General features: G+C 45.7%; 1 protein-coding gene across 1 annotated transcript in view; it reads left to right on the plus strand.

Moving 5' to 3' along the window:
• Positions 1 to 15,890, plus strand: part of MERTK (MER proto-oncogene, tyrosine kinase) — a 236,034-nt gene that overhangs the window by 200,508 nt on the left and 19,636 nt on the right. Inside the window, exons 11-14 of the mRNA XM_063918101.1 lie at positions 1,625 to 1,713; positions 2,379 to 2,474; positions 12,546 to 12,626; positions 13,070 to 13,162. Coding sequence (XP_063774171.1) covers positions 1,625 to 1,713; positions 2,379 to 2,474; positions 12,546 to 12,626; positions 13,070 to 13,162 — 359 coding nt within the window. The remainder of the gene's footprint in view (positions 1 to 1,624; positions 1,714 to 2,378; positions 2,475 to 12,545; positions 12,627 to 13,069; positions 13,163 to 15,890) is intronic.

Below are 15,890 nucleotides of genomic sequence, written 5' to 3' on the forward strand. Positions count from 1 at the left end.
GAGCCCTCCGTCTGCTGTCACAGACACCCTGCGACCACTATCACAGACACAGATCTGCACGTGTACTACATACAGATCATGTACATAACCATTGGGTTTGCATACATCTCTGAATTAGACCATAAGTACAATATGTATGAATTGTATTTATTAGACTGATTTTATGACACACAATACTACTAATTAAAGTAATAGGGTAATGTTATTATGTACTGTTAGTGTGGTGTATGGGGTTGGTATTGATATCCCGGCTGTTGAGATCCCAACAGTGGGAATGCTGACAATGGTATTCCGATGTTCAAAATCCTGATGGATCCTAGTGAGTATTTTAACCCTAACCACCCCCTCCCGCAGACTCACCCTAAACACCGCCCCCCCCCCCCCCCCTTCTCCCCAGGCTAACCCAAACCCTCACCCTCTCTCGATCCCAGTATTTTCCATTGGGATCCATGGGGATTCTGACCGTCGGGATGCCGTTGTCTGTATTATGACTGTCGGGATGCTGTTGTCTGTATTATGACCGCCACCGTTGTTTGTATTATGACCGCCGGGATGCCGTTGTCTGTATTATGACCATCGGGATGCCGTTGTCTGTATTATGACTGTCGGGATGCCGTTGTCTGTATTATGACTGTCGGGATGCCGTTGTCTGTATTATGACCGCTGGGATGCCGTTGTCTGTATTATGACCGTCGGGATGCCGTTGTCTGTATTATGACTGTCGGGATGCTGTTGTCTGTATTATGACCGCCGGGATGCCGTTGTCTGTATTATGACCGCCGGGATGCCGTTGTCTGTATTATGACCGCCGGGATGCCGTTGTCTGTATTATGACCGTCGGGATGCCGTTGTTTGTATTATGACCGCCGGGATGCCGTTGTCTGTATTATGACCGTCGGGATGCCGTTGTCTGTATTATGACCGTCGGGATGCCGTTGTCTGCATTATGACCGTCGGGATGCCGTTGCCTGTATTATGACCGCCGGGATGCCGTTGCCTGTATTATGACCGCCGGGATGCCGTTGTCTGCATTATGACCGTCGGGATGCCGTTGCCTGTATTATGACCGCCGGGATGCCGTTGTTTGTATTATGACTGTCGGGATGTCGACCACTTAGAAATGAACTACATACATGGTACATGAATTGCTAAAAAGAAAAACCCTAAACTGGAAACTGTAAGTACCAAGCTTGCAGGATAATTATAGCTCCTACAACAATACTGTGTACAGTATGCACATCCCATGACACAGTGCAAGAGGCATGCAGTTTATAAGAGAAATGTAACTGATTAACATAACCACCTCCATAATGTATTCTAATATAGCAATTAATAAGCTGCTCCCACTTCTTATCAGAGGTGCCCTGAGTACAGTAAGTGACTAAGCATATTATCTGTAAGAATAAATGTGTGACCTACAGTATACTGTACACTAGATACAGAACAGAGATTGGGTTCTCACTGCAAGTGTGGCGAGATCTGTAACCTCATGTTACACTGTTGTTATCATTTGCTGGAATACGGCCAGGCACGGTCCCAGCATCTCCTCGCAGCTGCATATTTGGCTGAATGGCAGCATTTCTGTATGATTTACATCTGTCAATGTTTCTGTTTATCTATCTAGACATGCTTTTGTCAATTCGGATGATTCAGACATTATAGTCAATTACAAAGCAAAGAGATCCTACAACAGGAAAGCCATTGAAGTGACATGTAAGTTTGTTCCACACCAATTAACTTTACCAAATACACTGATATTGTGGCATTTATTCTATATGAACCTGTGCTATAACTTAGTTGGTGTAACCAGCTTTGTTTGGATTTAACCATGACATGTATTCATATCAGTAATGAAATGCTGCCACCTGCTGGGCAAAGGAAGTTTTTTTTTTTTTTTTTTAATGAACATGTCATAAATCTTTTAGTGCTAAGCTGGGAACATACTGGCGATATATCTCAAGTGGGTCATCGGGTGTGTACCGCTGATATGTCTGTGAGTGACGTTGTTCACAGACCTATCTTGCCGGCCCTGCAGCAGACCCAATGCCCAATATATCTGCACATATATTGGTGCATCTGGCTGTGTGTACAGGGAGGGGGTCCATCGACTGCCCATACGCTTTATGCCTGACTGACGTCACAGCTGCATGGGCAAATTCAAATGCCTGCCCAGCGTGATGTGAAGACTGACATATGGAGCTGCCAAATGGTAAATGTATATTACCTGAATCGGCCGCTCTGGCAGTGCAACGGCGGGTCTGCCATCAAGTCGGCGTAGTGTGTACCCAGCTTTAGGTTTTATTAAATGTCATGTATTGTATTAACGGAGTAAAAACAATAAGATCATTTAGGCTTTTTTTTTCCAATTTGCTTCATAGTGAGTACTTTAGGGATCAGCGCAGATCTGCAGCAGAAACTGGAAGATGTGATGGTTGAAAGCAGCCTGTTGACTCTGGGGAAGGTGTTGGGAGAGGGTAAGCAACGTAACTGAATACTAGAAGAGCTTGTTCCTCATATTGTGAATTTTATGAGAATGGGAGGGGAAGACAGCACACGCTTATTATATATAACAGTATGCTGTCTTCCCCGCGCGGTGACCCACCTCCACTTGCCTGTCAGATTCCAGACAGTTACCCAATCCTTGCCACTTGTCCGCCTTCTACCTACTGTAGTTTGCCAGTATATTGCTCTGTGTATTTCCAACAATGGTTGGAATTCAATTGTTTGAAAAGTCAATTGGGTGTCTGTTTTTCCCCCCCTATTAGATAGGAAAAAACAGACTCCCAACTGACTTTTCAAACAATTGAATACCCCCCAATATGTCATCTTACATTTATTGTACCTGCGATATGTTGTCATACAATTACTGTACCTATGATATAAAAAGTTTCATTGTTTTTTGTATATTCTCTGCTGTGGAATTATGTGGCACCTTATAAAGAAAATATAATAATACATTTTATATATCTGGGCAGAGAAGCCTGAATATCTGGCTGGCAGGTGACAAAATTGGCAAGCATGTATTTTAAGGTCATCCATATGGAAACTCTGGTCTTGGCCAGACTGGCTGCTTGGTGTCTGTATGTTACATATGTTTTGTTGAAATCAAATGTTGTATAGTCAAATCTGATATTCAAACTCTTCTCTGCTTATTATCACTAAATGTCAGTATCTTTATTGCTGATATGGAATTATTGCCATGTATGATGCTGCAGAATGTGTTGGCCAGGGAGAGTTGTGCTTGCCATGCAGCTGCCCTGAGGCACAGCGCTATACAGGGTTTGTACTTATATATTCAGATTTGGCAGCGGGGGTCTCCTCTTACTTTATCAAGACTGTGTTCTTCCCTCAGACCAGGGGAGTACAGTAGTTGCCTGATTTGCTATGTGTATAAATTGTAAGCTTGCGAGCAGGGTGTTCTTGCCTCTGTTATTCTGCAGTCTCTTTATATTACTGTCTTGTTCCCAGTTGTAAAGTGCAATGGCACTAAATTTAGCACATTTACAATCAGCTTCCCTGACATGTCAGGGCTGCAACCCCCCCTTCCCCTTCCCCGCACAAGTACAAAAGCATTGCACAGCGACAATGCTTTTGTACTGGAAGAGTAGCTCCCGGCCAGCACAGCTCCCGGCCAGCACAGCTCCCAGCCAGCACAGTTCCTGCGCGCTGGCAGGGAGCTACCCGTTGCAGCCCGAGTCGCAGCGGCTGCGTGTGACGTTATGCAGCCACTGCGGGCCCCCCCCCCCCCCCCCCCCCAACGGTCCGGGCACTTCTGTGTTGCCCGGACTGCGCCCCCTAAACGGTGGCCAAATGCCGCCGGCCCGCCCCCTCCCGCCCAGCGATCGCAGGGCTAAGACAGCCGTTGGCTGTCTGCCATGTGCCGGCGCACTGCAGCGCCAGCGGATGCACAGTTCAGGCCTGATCGATGCTGTGCGAACACGCACAGCACCGATCAGTTCTGAATTAGCCCCATAGTTCTATATAATGATGAATGTGACTTTCCTAGCAGCCAAGTGCCTTTGCTGTACTACATGTGCTACACTCGCTAAGGTACATAATGCCAGTGGAAACAGGTGTAATCACCTGTGATAGGGCTTTTTAGTGCAAAATACATTTGATTAAAGTCAGCATAGTGAGACATGTAGAACGTATACAAGAATACGAAGAGCAATGATTACAACATCAAACTGTCCTCAGTACAAACAACAAGAAAGAGTAATGGTGTCACAGGTAAACAGTAAGCCCTAACGGCTTCTAAAAGTATCACCAAATGGCTAATGTGACAATATAAGAGCCTTGATACATATTAAAAGGTAGCATAGTAATAAAGCATAGTAATAAAGCTTGTGTTGTAAACGCGACAAACCAAAATCCAAAATGTCTAGAACAGTGGTTCTCAAAACGGTGTGCCGTGGCACCCTGGGGTGCCACAGGACACTTGCATGGGTGTCCTGGATTGGTGGTCCAGGACCAATTAAAATGATTTCTGGTCAAATTAATAGGCAAAACCAGTGCTGGTGACTGTCAATTATAAAATATTTGGACAAGCAGAAGCAAATCTTGTCCCTCACCACACAACTAACCCTAAGGATGACATATGAGTACAATTAACGTAATTTAATATTTCTTTCTAAATTTCTCAGTAAGAAACTTTTGGCCTAGGGGTGCTGTGAAAAAAATTCTGATACTCTAGGGTGCCGTGATTCAAAAAAAGTTTGAGATCCACTAGTCTAGAAGGTTAGGAAGAAAGGAAAAGAGGAAAAGAAGAAAGGAAGAGGGAAAAAATAAGATTTTACTTACCGATAAATCTATTTCTCGGAGTCCGTAGTGGATGCTGGGGTTCCTGAAAGGACCATGGGGAATAGCGGCTCCGCAGGAGACAGGGCACAAAAAGTAAAGCTTTTTCCGATCAGGTGGTGTGCACTGGCTCCTCCCCCTATGACCCTCCTCCAGACTCCAGTTAGGTACTGTGCCCGGACGAGCGTACACAATAAGGGAGGATTTTGAATCCCGGGTAAGACTCATACCAGCCACACCAATCACACCGTACAACTTGTGATCTAAACCCAGTTAACAGTATGATAACAGCGGAGCCTCTGAAAGATGGCTTCCTACAACAATAACCCGAATAAGTTAACAATAACTATGTACAATTTATGCAGATAATCCGCACTTGGGATGGGCGCCCAGCATCCACTACGGACTCCGAGAAATAGATTTATCGGTAAGTAAAATCTTATTTTCTCTATCGTCCTAGTGGATGCTGGGGTTCCTGAAAGGACCATGGGGATTATACCAAAGCTCCCAAACGGGCGGGAGAGTGCGGATGACTCTGCAGCACCGAATGAGAGAACTCCAGGTCCTCCTTAGCCAGAGTATCAAATTTGTAAAATTTTACAAACGTGTTCTCCCCTGACCACGTAGCTGCTCGGCAAAGTTGTAATGCCGAGACCCCTCGGGCAGCCGCCCAAGATGAGCCCACCTTCCTTGTGGAGTGGGCCTTTACAGATTTAGGCTGTGGCAGGCCTGCCACAGAATGTGCCAGTTGGATTGTGCTACAGATCCAACGAGCAATCGTCTGCTTAGACGCAGGAGCACCCATCTTGTTGGGTGCATACAATATAAACAACGAGTCAGATTTTCTGACTCCAGCTGTTCTTGCAATATATATTTTTAATGCTCTGACAACGTCCAGTAACTTGGAGTCCTCCAAGTCACTTGTAGCCGCAGGCACTACAATAGGCTGGTTCAGATGAAATGCTGACACCACCTTAGGGAGAAAATGCGGACGAGTCCGCAGTTCTGCCCTGTCCGAATGGAAAATCAGATATGGGCTTTTGTAAGATAAAGCTGCCAATTCTGACACTCTCCTGGCAGAAGCCAGGGCTAGAAGCATGGTCACTTTCCAAGTGAGATATTTCAAATCCACCTTATTTAGTGGTTCAAACCAATGAGATTTTAGAAAATCCAAAACTACATTGAGATCCCACGGTGCCACTGGAGGCACCACAGGAGGCTGTATATGCAGCACTCCCTTAACAAAGGTCTGGACTTCAGGGACTGAAGCCAATTCTTTTTGAAAGAAAATCGACAGGGCCGAAATTTGAACCTTAATAGATCCCAATTTGAGACCCATAGACAATCCTGATTGCAGGAAATGTAGGAATCGACCCAGTTGAAATTCTTCCGTCGGAGCACTCCGATCTTCGCACCACGCAACATATTTTCGCCAAATTCGGTGATAATGTTGCACGGTTACTTCTTTCCTTGCTTTAATCAAAGTAGGAATGACTTCTTCCGGCATGCCTTTTTCCATTAGGATCCGGCGTTCAACCGCCATGCCGTCAAACGCAGCCGCGGTAAGTCTTGAAACAGACAGGGACCCTGCTGAAGCAAGTCCCTCCTTAGAGGTAGAGGCCACGGATCTTCCGTGATCATCTCTTGAAGTTCCGGGTACCAAGTCCTTCTTGGCCAATCCGGAACCACTAGTATCGTTCTTACGCCTCTTTGCCGTATAATTCTCAATACTTTTGGTATGAGAGGCAGAGGAGGAAACACATACACCGACTGGTACACCCAAGGCGTTACCAGCGCGTCCACAGCTATTGCCTGCGGATCTCTTGACCTGGCGCAATACCTGTCCAGTTTTTTGTTGAGGCGAGACGCCATCATGTCCACCATTGGTCTTTCCCAACGGGTTACCAGCATGTGGAAGACTTCTGGATGAAGTCCCCACTCTCCCGGGTGAAGATCGTGTCTGCTGAGGAAGTCTGCTTCCCAGTTGTCCACTCCCGGGATGAACACTGCTGACAGTGCTATCACATGATTCTCTGCCCAGCGAAGAATCCTTGCAGCTTCTGCCATTGCACTCCTGCTTCTTGTGCCGCCCTGTCTGTTCACATGGGCGACTGCCGTGATGTTGTCCGACTGGATCAACACCGGTTTTCCCTGAAGCAGAGGTTCTGCCTGGCTTAGAGCATTGTATATTGCTCTTAGTTCCAGAATGTTTATGTGAAGAGACGTTTCCAGGCTCGTCCATACTCCCTGGAAGTTTCTTCCTTGTGTGACTGCTCCCCAGCCTCTCAGGCTGGCGTCCGTGGTCACCAGGATCCAATCCTGTATGCCGAATCTGCGGCCCTCCAATAGATGAGGACTCTGCAACCACCACAGAAGAGACACCCTTGTCCTTGGAGACAGGGTTATCCGTAGGTGCATCTGAAGATGCGACCCTGACCATTTGTCCAACAGATCCCTTTGGAAAATTCTTGCGTGGAATCTGCCGAATGGAATTGCTTCGTAAGAAGCCACCATTTTTCCCAGGACTCTTGTGCATTGATGTACAGACACCTTTCCTGGTTTTAGGAGGTTCCTGACAAGGTCGGATAACTCCTTGGCTTTTTCCTCCGGGAGAAAAACCTTTTTCTGAACCGTGTCCAGAATCATCCCTAGGAACAGCAGACGAGTTGTCGGCATTAACTGGGATTTTGGAATATTCAGAATCCACCCGTGCTGTTTTAGCACTTCTTGAGACAGTGCTAATCCCATCTCTAGCTGTTCTCTGGACCTCGCCCTTATTAGGAGATCGTCCAAGTATGGGATAATTAATACGCCTTTTCTTCGAAGAAGAATCATCATCTCGGCCATTACCTTTGTAAAGATCCGAGGTGCCGTGGACAATCCGAACGGCAGCGTCTGAAACTGATAGTGACAGTTTTGTACAACGAACCTGAGGTACCCCTGGTGTGAGGGGTAAATTGGAACGTGGAGATACGCATCCTTGATGTCCAAGGATACCATAAAGTCCCCCTCTTCCAGGTTCGCTATCACTGCTCTGAGTGACTCCATTTTGAACTTGAACTTCTTTATGTACAGGTTCAAGGACTTCAGATTTAGAATAGGCCTTACCGAGCCATCCGGCTTCGGTACCACAAAAAGAGTGGAATAATACCCCTTCCCTTGTTGTAGAAGAGGTACCTTGACTATCACCTGCTGAGAGTACAGCTTGTGAATGGCTTCCAAAACCGTCTCCCTTTCGGAGGGGGACGTTGGTAAAGCAGACTTCAGGAAACGGCGAGGTGGATCCGTCTCTAATTCCAACCTGTACCCTTGAGATATTATCTGCAGGATCCAGGGATCTACCTGCGAGTGAGCCCACTGCGCGCTGTAATTTTTGAGACGACCGCCCACCGTCCCCGAGTCCGCTTGAGAAGCCCCAGCGTCATGCTGAGGCTTTTGTAGAAGCCGGGGAGGGCTTCTGTTCCTGGGAAGGAGCTGCGTGTTGCTGTCTCTTCCCTCGACCTCTGCCTCGTGGCAGATATGAATAGCCCTTTGCTCTCTTATTTTTAAAGGAACGAAAGGGCTGCGGTTGAAAAGTCGGTGCCTTTTTCTGTTGGGGAGTGACTTGAGGTAGAAAGGTGGATTTCCCGGCTGTAGCCGTGGCCACCAAATCTGATAGACCGACTCCAAATAACTCCTCCCCTTTATACGGCAAAACTTCCATATGCCGTTTTGAATCCGCATCGCCTGTCCACTGTCGCGTCCATAAAGCTCTTCTGGCCGAAATGGACATAGCACTTACCCGTGATGCCAGTGTGCAGATATCCCTCTGTGCATCACGCATATAAAGAAATGCATCCTTTATTTGTTCTAACGACAGTAAAATATTGTCCCTGTCCAGGGTATCAATATTTTCAATCAGGGACTCTGACCAAACTACCCCAGCACTGCCCATCCAGGCAGTCGCTACAGCTGGTCGTAGTATAACACCTGCATGTGTGTATATACTTTTTTGGATATTTTCCATCCTCCTATCTGATGGATCTTTAAGTGCGGCCGTCTCAGGAGAGGGTAACGCCACTTGTTTAGATAAGCGTGTTAGCGCCTTGTCCACCCTAGGAGGTGTTTCCCAGCGCTCCCTAACCTCTGGCGGGAAAGGGTATAATGCCAATAATTTCTTTGAAATTATCAGTTTTTTATCAGGGGCAACCCACGCTTCATTACACACGTCATTTAATTCTTCTGATTCAGGAAAAACTATAGGTAGTTTTTTCATACCCCACATAATACCCTGTTTAGTGGTACCTGTAGTATCAGCTAAATGTAACGCCTCCTTCATTGCCAAAATCATATAACGTGTGGCCCTACTGGAAAATACGGTTGATTCGTCACCGTCACCACTGGAGTCATCGCCTGTGTCTGGGTCTGTGTCGACCGACTGAGGCAAAGGGCGTTTCACAGCCCCTGACGGTGTTTGAGTCGCCTGGACAGGCACTAATTGATTGTCCGGCCGCCTCATGTCGTCAAACGACTGCTTTAGCGTGTTGACACTATCCCGTAGTTCCATAAATAAAGGCATCCATTCCGGTGTCGACTCCCTAGGGGGTGACATCCTCATATTTGGCAATTTCTCCGCCTCCACACCAATATCGTCCTCATACATGTCGACACACACGTACCGACACACAGCAGACACACAGGGAATGCTCCTAACGAAGACAGGACCCACTAGCCCTTTGGGGAGACAGAGGGAGAGTTTTCCAGCACACACCAAAAGCGCTATATATATATCAGGGATAGCCTTATAATAAGTGCTCCCTTATAGCTGCTTTGTTATATCAAATTATCGCCATAAATGTGCCCCCCCCTCTCTGTTTTACCCTGTTTCTGTAGTGCAGTGCAGGGGAGAGACTTGGGAGCCGTCCTGACCAGCGGAGCTGTGAGAGGAAATGGCGCCGTGTGCTGAGGAGATAGGCCCCGCCCCTTTTCTGGCGGGCTCGTCTCCCGCTATTTAGAGAAATCAGGCAGGGGTTAAATATCTCCATATAGCCTCTAGGGCTATATGTGAGGTATTTTTAGCCTTTATAGGTAATCATTTTGCCTCCCAGGGCGCCCCCCTCCCAGCGCCCTGCACCCTCAGTGACTGCCGTGTGAAGTGTGCTGAGAGGAAAATGGCGCACAGCTGCAGTGCTGTGCGCTACCTTTTGAAGACTGCAGGAGTCTTCAGCCGCCGATTCTGGACCTCTTCTGTCTTCAGCATCTGCAAGGGGGCCGGCGGCGTGGCTCCGGTGACCATCCAGGCTGTACCCGTGATCGTCCCTCTGGAGCTTGATGTCCAGTAGCCAAGAAGCCAATCCATCCTGCACGCAGGTGAGTTGACTCCTTCTCCCCTCAGTCCCTCGCTGCAGTGATCCTGTTGCCAGCAGGAATCACTGTAAAATAAAAAACCTAGCTAAACTTTTTCTAAGCAGCTCTTTAGGAGAGCCACCTAGATTGCACCCTTCTCGGCCGGGCACAAAAATCTAACAGGAGTCTGGAGGAGGGTCATAGGGGGAGGAGCCAGTGCACACCACCTGATCGGAAAAAGCTTTACTTTTTGTGCCCTGTCTCCTGCGGAGCCGCTATTCCCCATGGTCCTTTCAGGAACCCCAGCATCCACTAGGACGATAGAGAAAGAAGGAAGAAACAAAAACCAAAGTAGAAAAGAGGGAGCCTGATCCAATATAGAAAAAAAAGGCAAAGACAAACCATTCAGATATATGTAGGCCTAAGGAGTCGTGGGAGACCTAGAGGCGAGAATCACCCATCTGAACCAGGTGTCTCTGAAGGATGTATAACCATCATCAACAGAAGTCATTATATTGTCCATTTCCATGTAGAGGTAATTTCTTTTGAACCAATCCCTAATCGTTGGAGGAGGGGAGGATCTCCAGTGCACAGAAAGTACAGATTTTGCGGCATTATTTAGGTGACATAGTAAGGATTTCTTATAGTTCGAGATGGATCTAGACGACTACTGAAACAGCCAAAAACAAAGGATCCTCAGGTACTTCCCCCAGAATTTTGGCAGAGAGGGAGAGAACCTCTGTCCAATAGGTTTGGAGTATGGGGCAATGCCAGCAAATATCAAGTGGGTTCCCAGGTCCATTAGAGTAACGCCAGCAAATATTAGGGACACCAAGTGCGATAGGGCTTTTTATTGCTTCAACTCATACACAAGATTTAGTGCCAGCAGTCAGATGTGCATTTGCATGGGGAAGTCTATTTAATAATCATTGCGGCAGTACAACCGCTGCAATACTTTTTCTGTGACCGCCATCTTGTTCTGTGACCACCATCGCAGCCACGGAGCAATAAACACATCAGAGAAAATATTGCTTTCTAAGTACATTAAACACAAATTTTGCATCCAACATTAATTGCTGAGTGAGACATGTGAGAACCTATTTTAAATACCACTGTACCATGTATATGTTAAAGACATAGGGCTCTGTGTAACTAACATAGAGCCTCCTCCACACTCTGTATTTGAGCAGCATTGTTTGGAGCATTTAGGTATTACATACAGAGTATTCTCTGCTCAAAAACATATCAGAGGTGTTAGAGGATTTTAGCACAGGGAAGAAGAGAGTTGTAACAGGGTATTCATTAATATCATTACCATATATGTGCACCATCGCTCCACCACAACTCCTCCTCCGACCACACTCACTGGGAAAGAGATGCAAATGTGTCACTCTTCCTCATTGTTTGCCATAGACCCTATTGCAGTACATGCGCATGCTCAACCATTTCAAAGAAAGAGTAAGATTTCCTCTGCAGTTCCCCAGCCTGGAACTGGGAAATCTTGTTCTACTGCAGAAACGGCTGAGAAAGCTTCCACCATTTTGGTTGGGTTTTTTCCCCTTACCAGATAGAGGAACTGCAAAGGAAATCTTGCTCTTCCCTGAAATGGTTGAGCAAGCTATTTAACATTTACTATGTACACACAGCTATTGTTTGAATATATTATACAAACTAAAGTAACGCATTGTTCCCGACCTAACCCAATTTCTGGCCTATATCCTCAGAATTGCATTGTCCTGATCAGGCCAAGAGTCATATGTTCCACTCAGCATAACAAAGCAGCAGTGAACGAGTGGCATTCAAATGGAATGAGGGTGGTCAAGCACAATGGATACCCCTGTGACTGATTCGGTATGAAATACCGGCGTTAGGGATCCTAGCGTTCAGGAGGCCGACGCCGGAGTCCTGGCAGTGAGTCCCCTCGAAGGCTCGCTGCGCTTGCCACCCTTTGAGCTTTGCTCGCCACCCTATTATATTCCACCTCGGGTGGTGGCGTGGACCACCACCCAAGTGGGAATACCGGCCTTCTGTCGAGATTCCAACCGCCAGCATTTTCCTGGCTGTTGGGATTCCAGTGTTGGTATCCTAACCGCCGGGATCCCGACAGCCGGTAAATGAACCGCATCCTGGGACATGTGTTCATATCCCTCTCAAATGTACAGTGGCATTTTGTGCCGACACGTTCACCCTTCTACCAATTCCCACCTGTTTTAAATGTGGGGAAGTATGGGAGCATGTGGATTTTAATGCAGATTGAGGTATGGGAGCATGTGGATTTTAATGCAGATTGAGGTATGGGAGCATGTGGATTTTAATGCAGATTGAGGTATGGGAGCATGTGGATTTTAAAGCAAATTATGTGGATTTTGAAAGTAGGATTGAGATGAATTTGTCACCAGCAATAATGAATTTTCTTTGTTAAGGTGAATTTGGCTCAGTGATGGAGGGGGAGCTGCACTATCCTGACAACACAAATCACAGTGTAGCTGTGAAAACCATGAAGTGTAAGGAAATATCTTTGTTACTTTCAGAAAGAACACACAAAAAGTATTTTCCGTACAGATCTCGTATTGTATTTTTAAAACAACATTAAATATCATTACGTTAAATCTAAAATATGTAGCAGAATCACTTATAAAATATAATGAAAATATACACCAAAATGTAAACACAGCAAATATTAAGATCATACCAAATAATGAGCATTAAACAATCAGGAATATGGTTTTAATTGGCTCTTTATTATTGACTTCAAACGTTTGTTTGTTTGTTTGTTTGTTTGTTTGTTTGTTTGTTCCTTAGTTTAATCTTCTATAATTGGATTGTCAGTTATCTCATTAGCCGAACTTTGTAAAAGTCTGAATTTCATTTCTCTTAATATTATAATACTGTGTATTTATATATATATATATATATATATATATAATTTTTTTTTTTTTTTTTCCAGTGGACAACTTCTCACAAAGAGAAATAGAAGAATTTCTGAGCGAAGCGGCCTGTATGAAAGACTTCAACCATCCAAATGTTATTAAGTTGCTTGGTAAGATATATGCAGAAATTATTGTATACAAATATTTGTTTAATGATGAGCAAACACCCTAGGGCAGTGTTTGCCATCCTCCATCCTCAAGGCACACTAACAGTCCATGTTTTAAGAAAATCCATGCTTCAGCACATATAGTTAAATTAAAACAACTGAGGTATTAATTAAGTCACCTATGCTCAAGTATGGCTATCAGGACTGTTAATGTGCCTTGAGGACAGAGATTGGGAAACGCTGCCCAAGGTTAATGAGAAATCTTACATGACTCTATGTGTAGTGCAATATTTAATAACAAACAGATCACATAGAATGGGGCATTATTGGGCATGCTGGTAAATATGGTAGCATGATGAATACAATATGCTTATTTCGGTCAGAGCATGAGATTATTGTTCCGGCAAAATGGTATTAAACAATTATCCAAGGCGCAAAGCAGTTATGCAGCAAAAAGGAAAAAATGGTGCCACCAAACCCCTTGAAGAATACAATTGCAGAAAAAATTATCCAATCATCGTGCGCTCACTGTGTTCACCATAAAGCAATATTTAAAGATAGATGGAAAAAATAAACAAAATCAAATGATAATAATAATACTCAACTCCAAAACAGTCTCTAGGATGTCAGATCTCTATGAAGTCACTCCTAAATGGCATCACACGTCTCGTTCAGTCCTCCGGTTGTTTGAATTATGTAAAAAAACATAAAAGCAAATTATAGTGTAGTATGTTTGAAACTTTGTCAAAAATTTGGATAGACTCTAAAGGTGGGTACACACTATTAGATATATCTGCAGATCAATTGATCTGCAGATATATCTATGTACGGATCGGGCAGTGTGCTGTGCATACACACAGCCCGATCCGTCGGGGGACTGACGTCATGAACTGGGCGAGCGCCCGCCCAGTTCACCTGTCAATCACCGCCGGCCGCCGCAGCATGTGTACGGGCGGTCGGACGACCGCCCCGTACACACACAGCGACGCGCCAATATATCGTTAGATATATTGGCTGTCGGCTGTGCTGCGCGGCCGACGCGATACGTCTGTGAACGACGGAGTTCACAGACGTATCGCCCGTACACACTGGCCGACGGTCCCGCGATGTATCGGCCGTTCAAGAGAACGGCCGATACATCGACCAGTGTGTACGGGCCTTAAGAATTCTTCAAATCTTGCTCATAAACAATGCGTACCCAACTTACACCTCATTTACATTTATGAGGTGTAAGTTGGGTACGCATTGTTTATGAGCAAGATTTGAAGAATTCTTAGAGTCTGTCCGAATTTTTGACAAAGTTTCGGACATACTACACTATGATTTGCTTTTATGTTTTTTTACATAATTCAAACAACCGGAGGACTGAACGAGACGTGTGATGCCCTCTAGGAGTGACTTCATAGAGATCTGACATCCTAACAGAGACTGTTTTGGAGTTGAGTATTATTATTATCATTTGATTTTGTTTATTTTTTCCATCTATCTTTAAATATTGCTTTATGGTGAACACAGTGAGCGCACGATGATTGGATAATTTTTTCTGCAATGAGATTATTGTTCAACTGCACCAAGAAGCCTCTGATGATCAAGGCTGCCAAAAGGGGCAGATACTAATTAGCCAGGTCATTTGCTGAGGGGTTCAAATGTGCCCCCTGTGTGTCCACTGATGCAGTGGTGGACCTTGAGAGTGGTGGGCCCAAGTGCAATAATATGCTTTGGGCCCCCTTCCTTCTAGGCCCCATGCTGAGTTCATAGCATGTCAAACGTTAGTGCGCCATGTGATCACCGGTCTGGCTCCATGCTGAGTTCATAGTAGGGCACACGTTAATATGCCATGTGAGTGCCAATCTGTGCCCCCTCTAAACTTTAAACCAGAGGGTGACTGGGAGAAGCAGAGGATGATGGGGAGAGGCAGAAGGTGATGATCAGAGGGTGATGGGGAGAGACAGATGAAGACAGAAGGTGATAGGCAGAGGCAGAAGGTGATGAACAGAGGGTGAGACAGAGAGTGAGACTGAGAAGGTGATAAGCAGAGGCAAAGGGTGACAGGTTGGGGGTGATGGGCAGAGGTAAAGGGTGACAGTGGGTGATGAGAGAGGCAGACAGACAGAGAGTGACGGCCAAAGGCAGATGGGGATGAACAGAGGGTGACATGCATGCTGTGTGACAGAATAAGTGGAGGAACAATACAGTCAGGTGGGAAGGTGGAGAAGGAATGGTGTGTAATCAGATAATAGCTGGCAATAAGGCTCTCCTAGTGGGTTCAGTATGATTTACCAGCGGCTGGGATGCCGGCCTTTAAGTATACCGACAGCAGCTTCCCAGCCACCAGTATGCCGGCAGCAGGGCGAGCGCAAAGAGTCCCCTTGCGAGTTCACTGTGCTCGCCCTGTTGCGGTCTCGCTGCGCTTGCCACAGGTTCTATTCCCACTCTATGGGTGTTGTGGACATCCACGAGTGGGAATAGTCCTGTAGCGCTGGTATTCTGGCTGCTGGCATTGCCAGCTGTCAGGATTCAGGCGTCGGTATCCTGACTGGAAGTATGGGCTTCAAAATGGAGAGTAAGGTTCAATATAGAAAAATGTAAGGTACTGTAATGTACTTTGGTAGCAAGAATAAGGACACTACCTACATACTAAACGGAGAGAAACTAGGGAATTCTGTACTGGAAAAAGATTTAGGTGTTCACATAGATAACAAACTTAACAGTAGTACCCAAAGTAGGAATG

Source organism: Pseudophryne corroboree, chromosome 4, assembly GCF_028390025.1.
Source record: "Pseudophryne corroboree isolate aPseCor3 chromosome 4, aPseCor3.hap2, whole genome shotgun sequence".
NCBI classification, from domain to species: Eukaryota; Metazoa; Chordata; class Amphibia; order Anura; family Myobatrachidae; genus Pseudophryne; species Pseudophryne corroboree.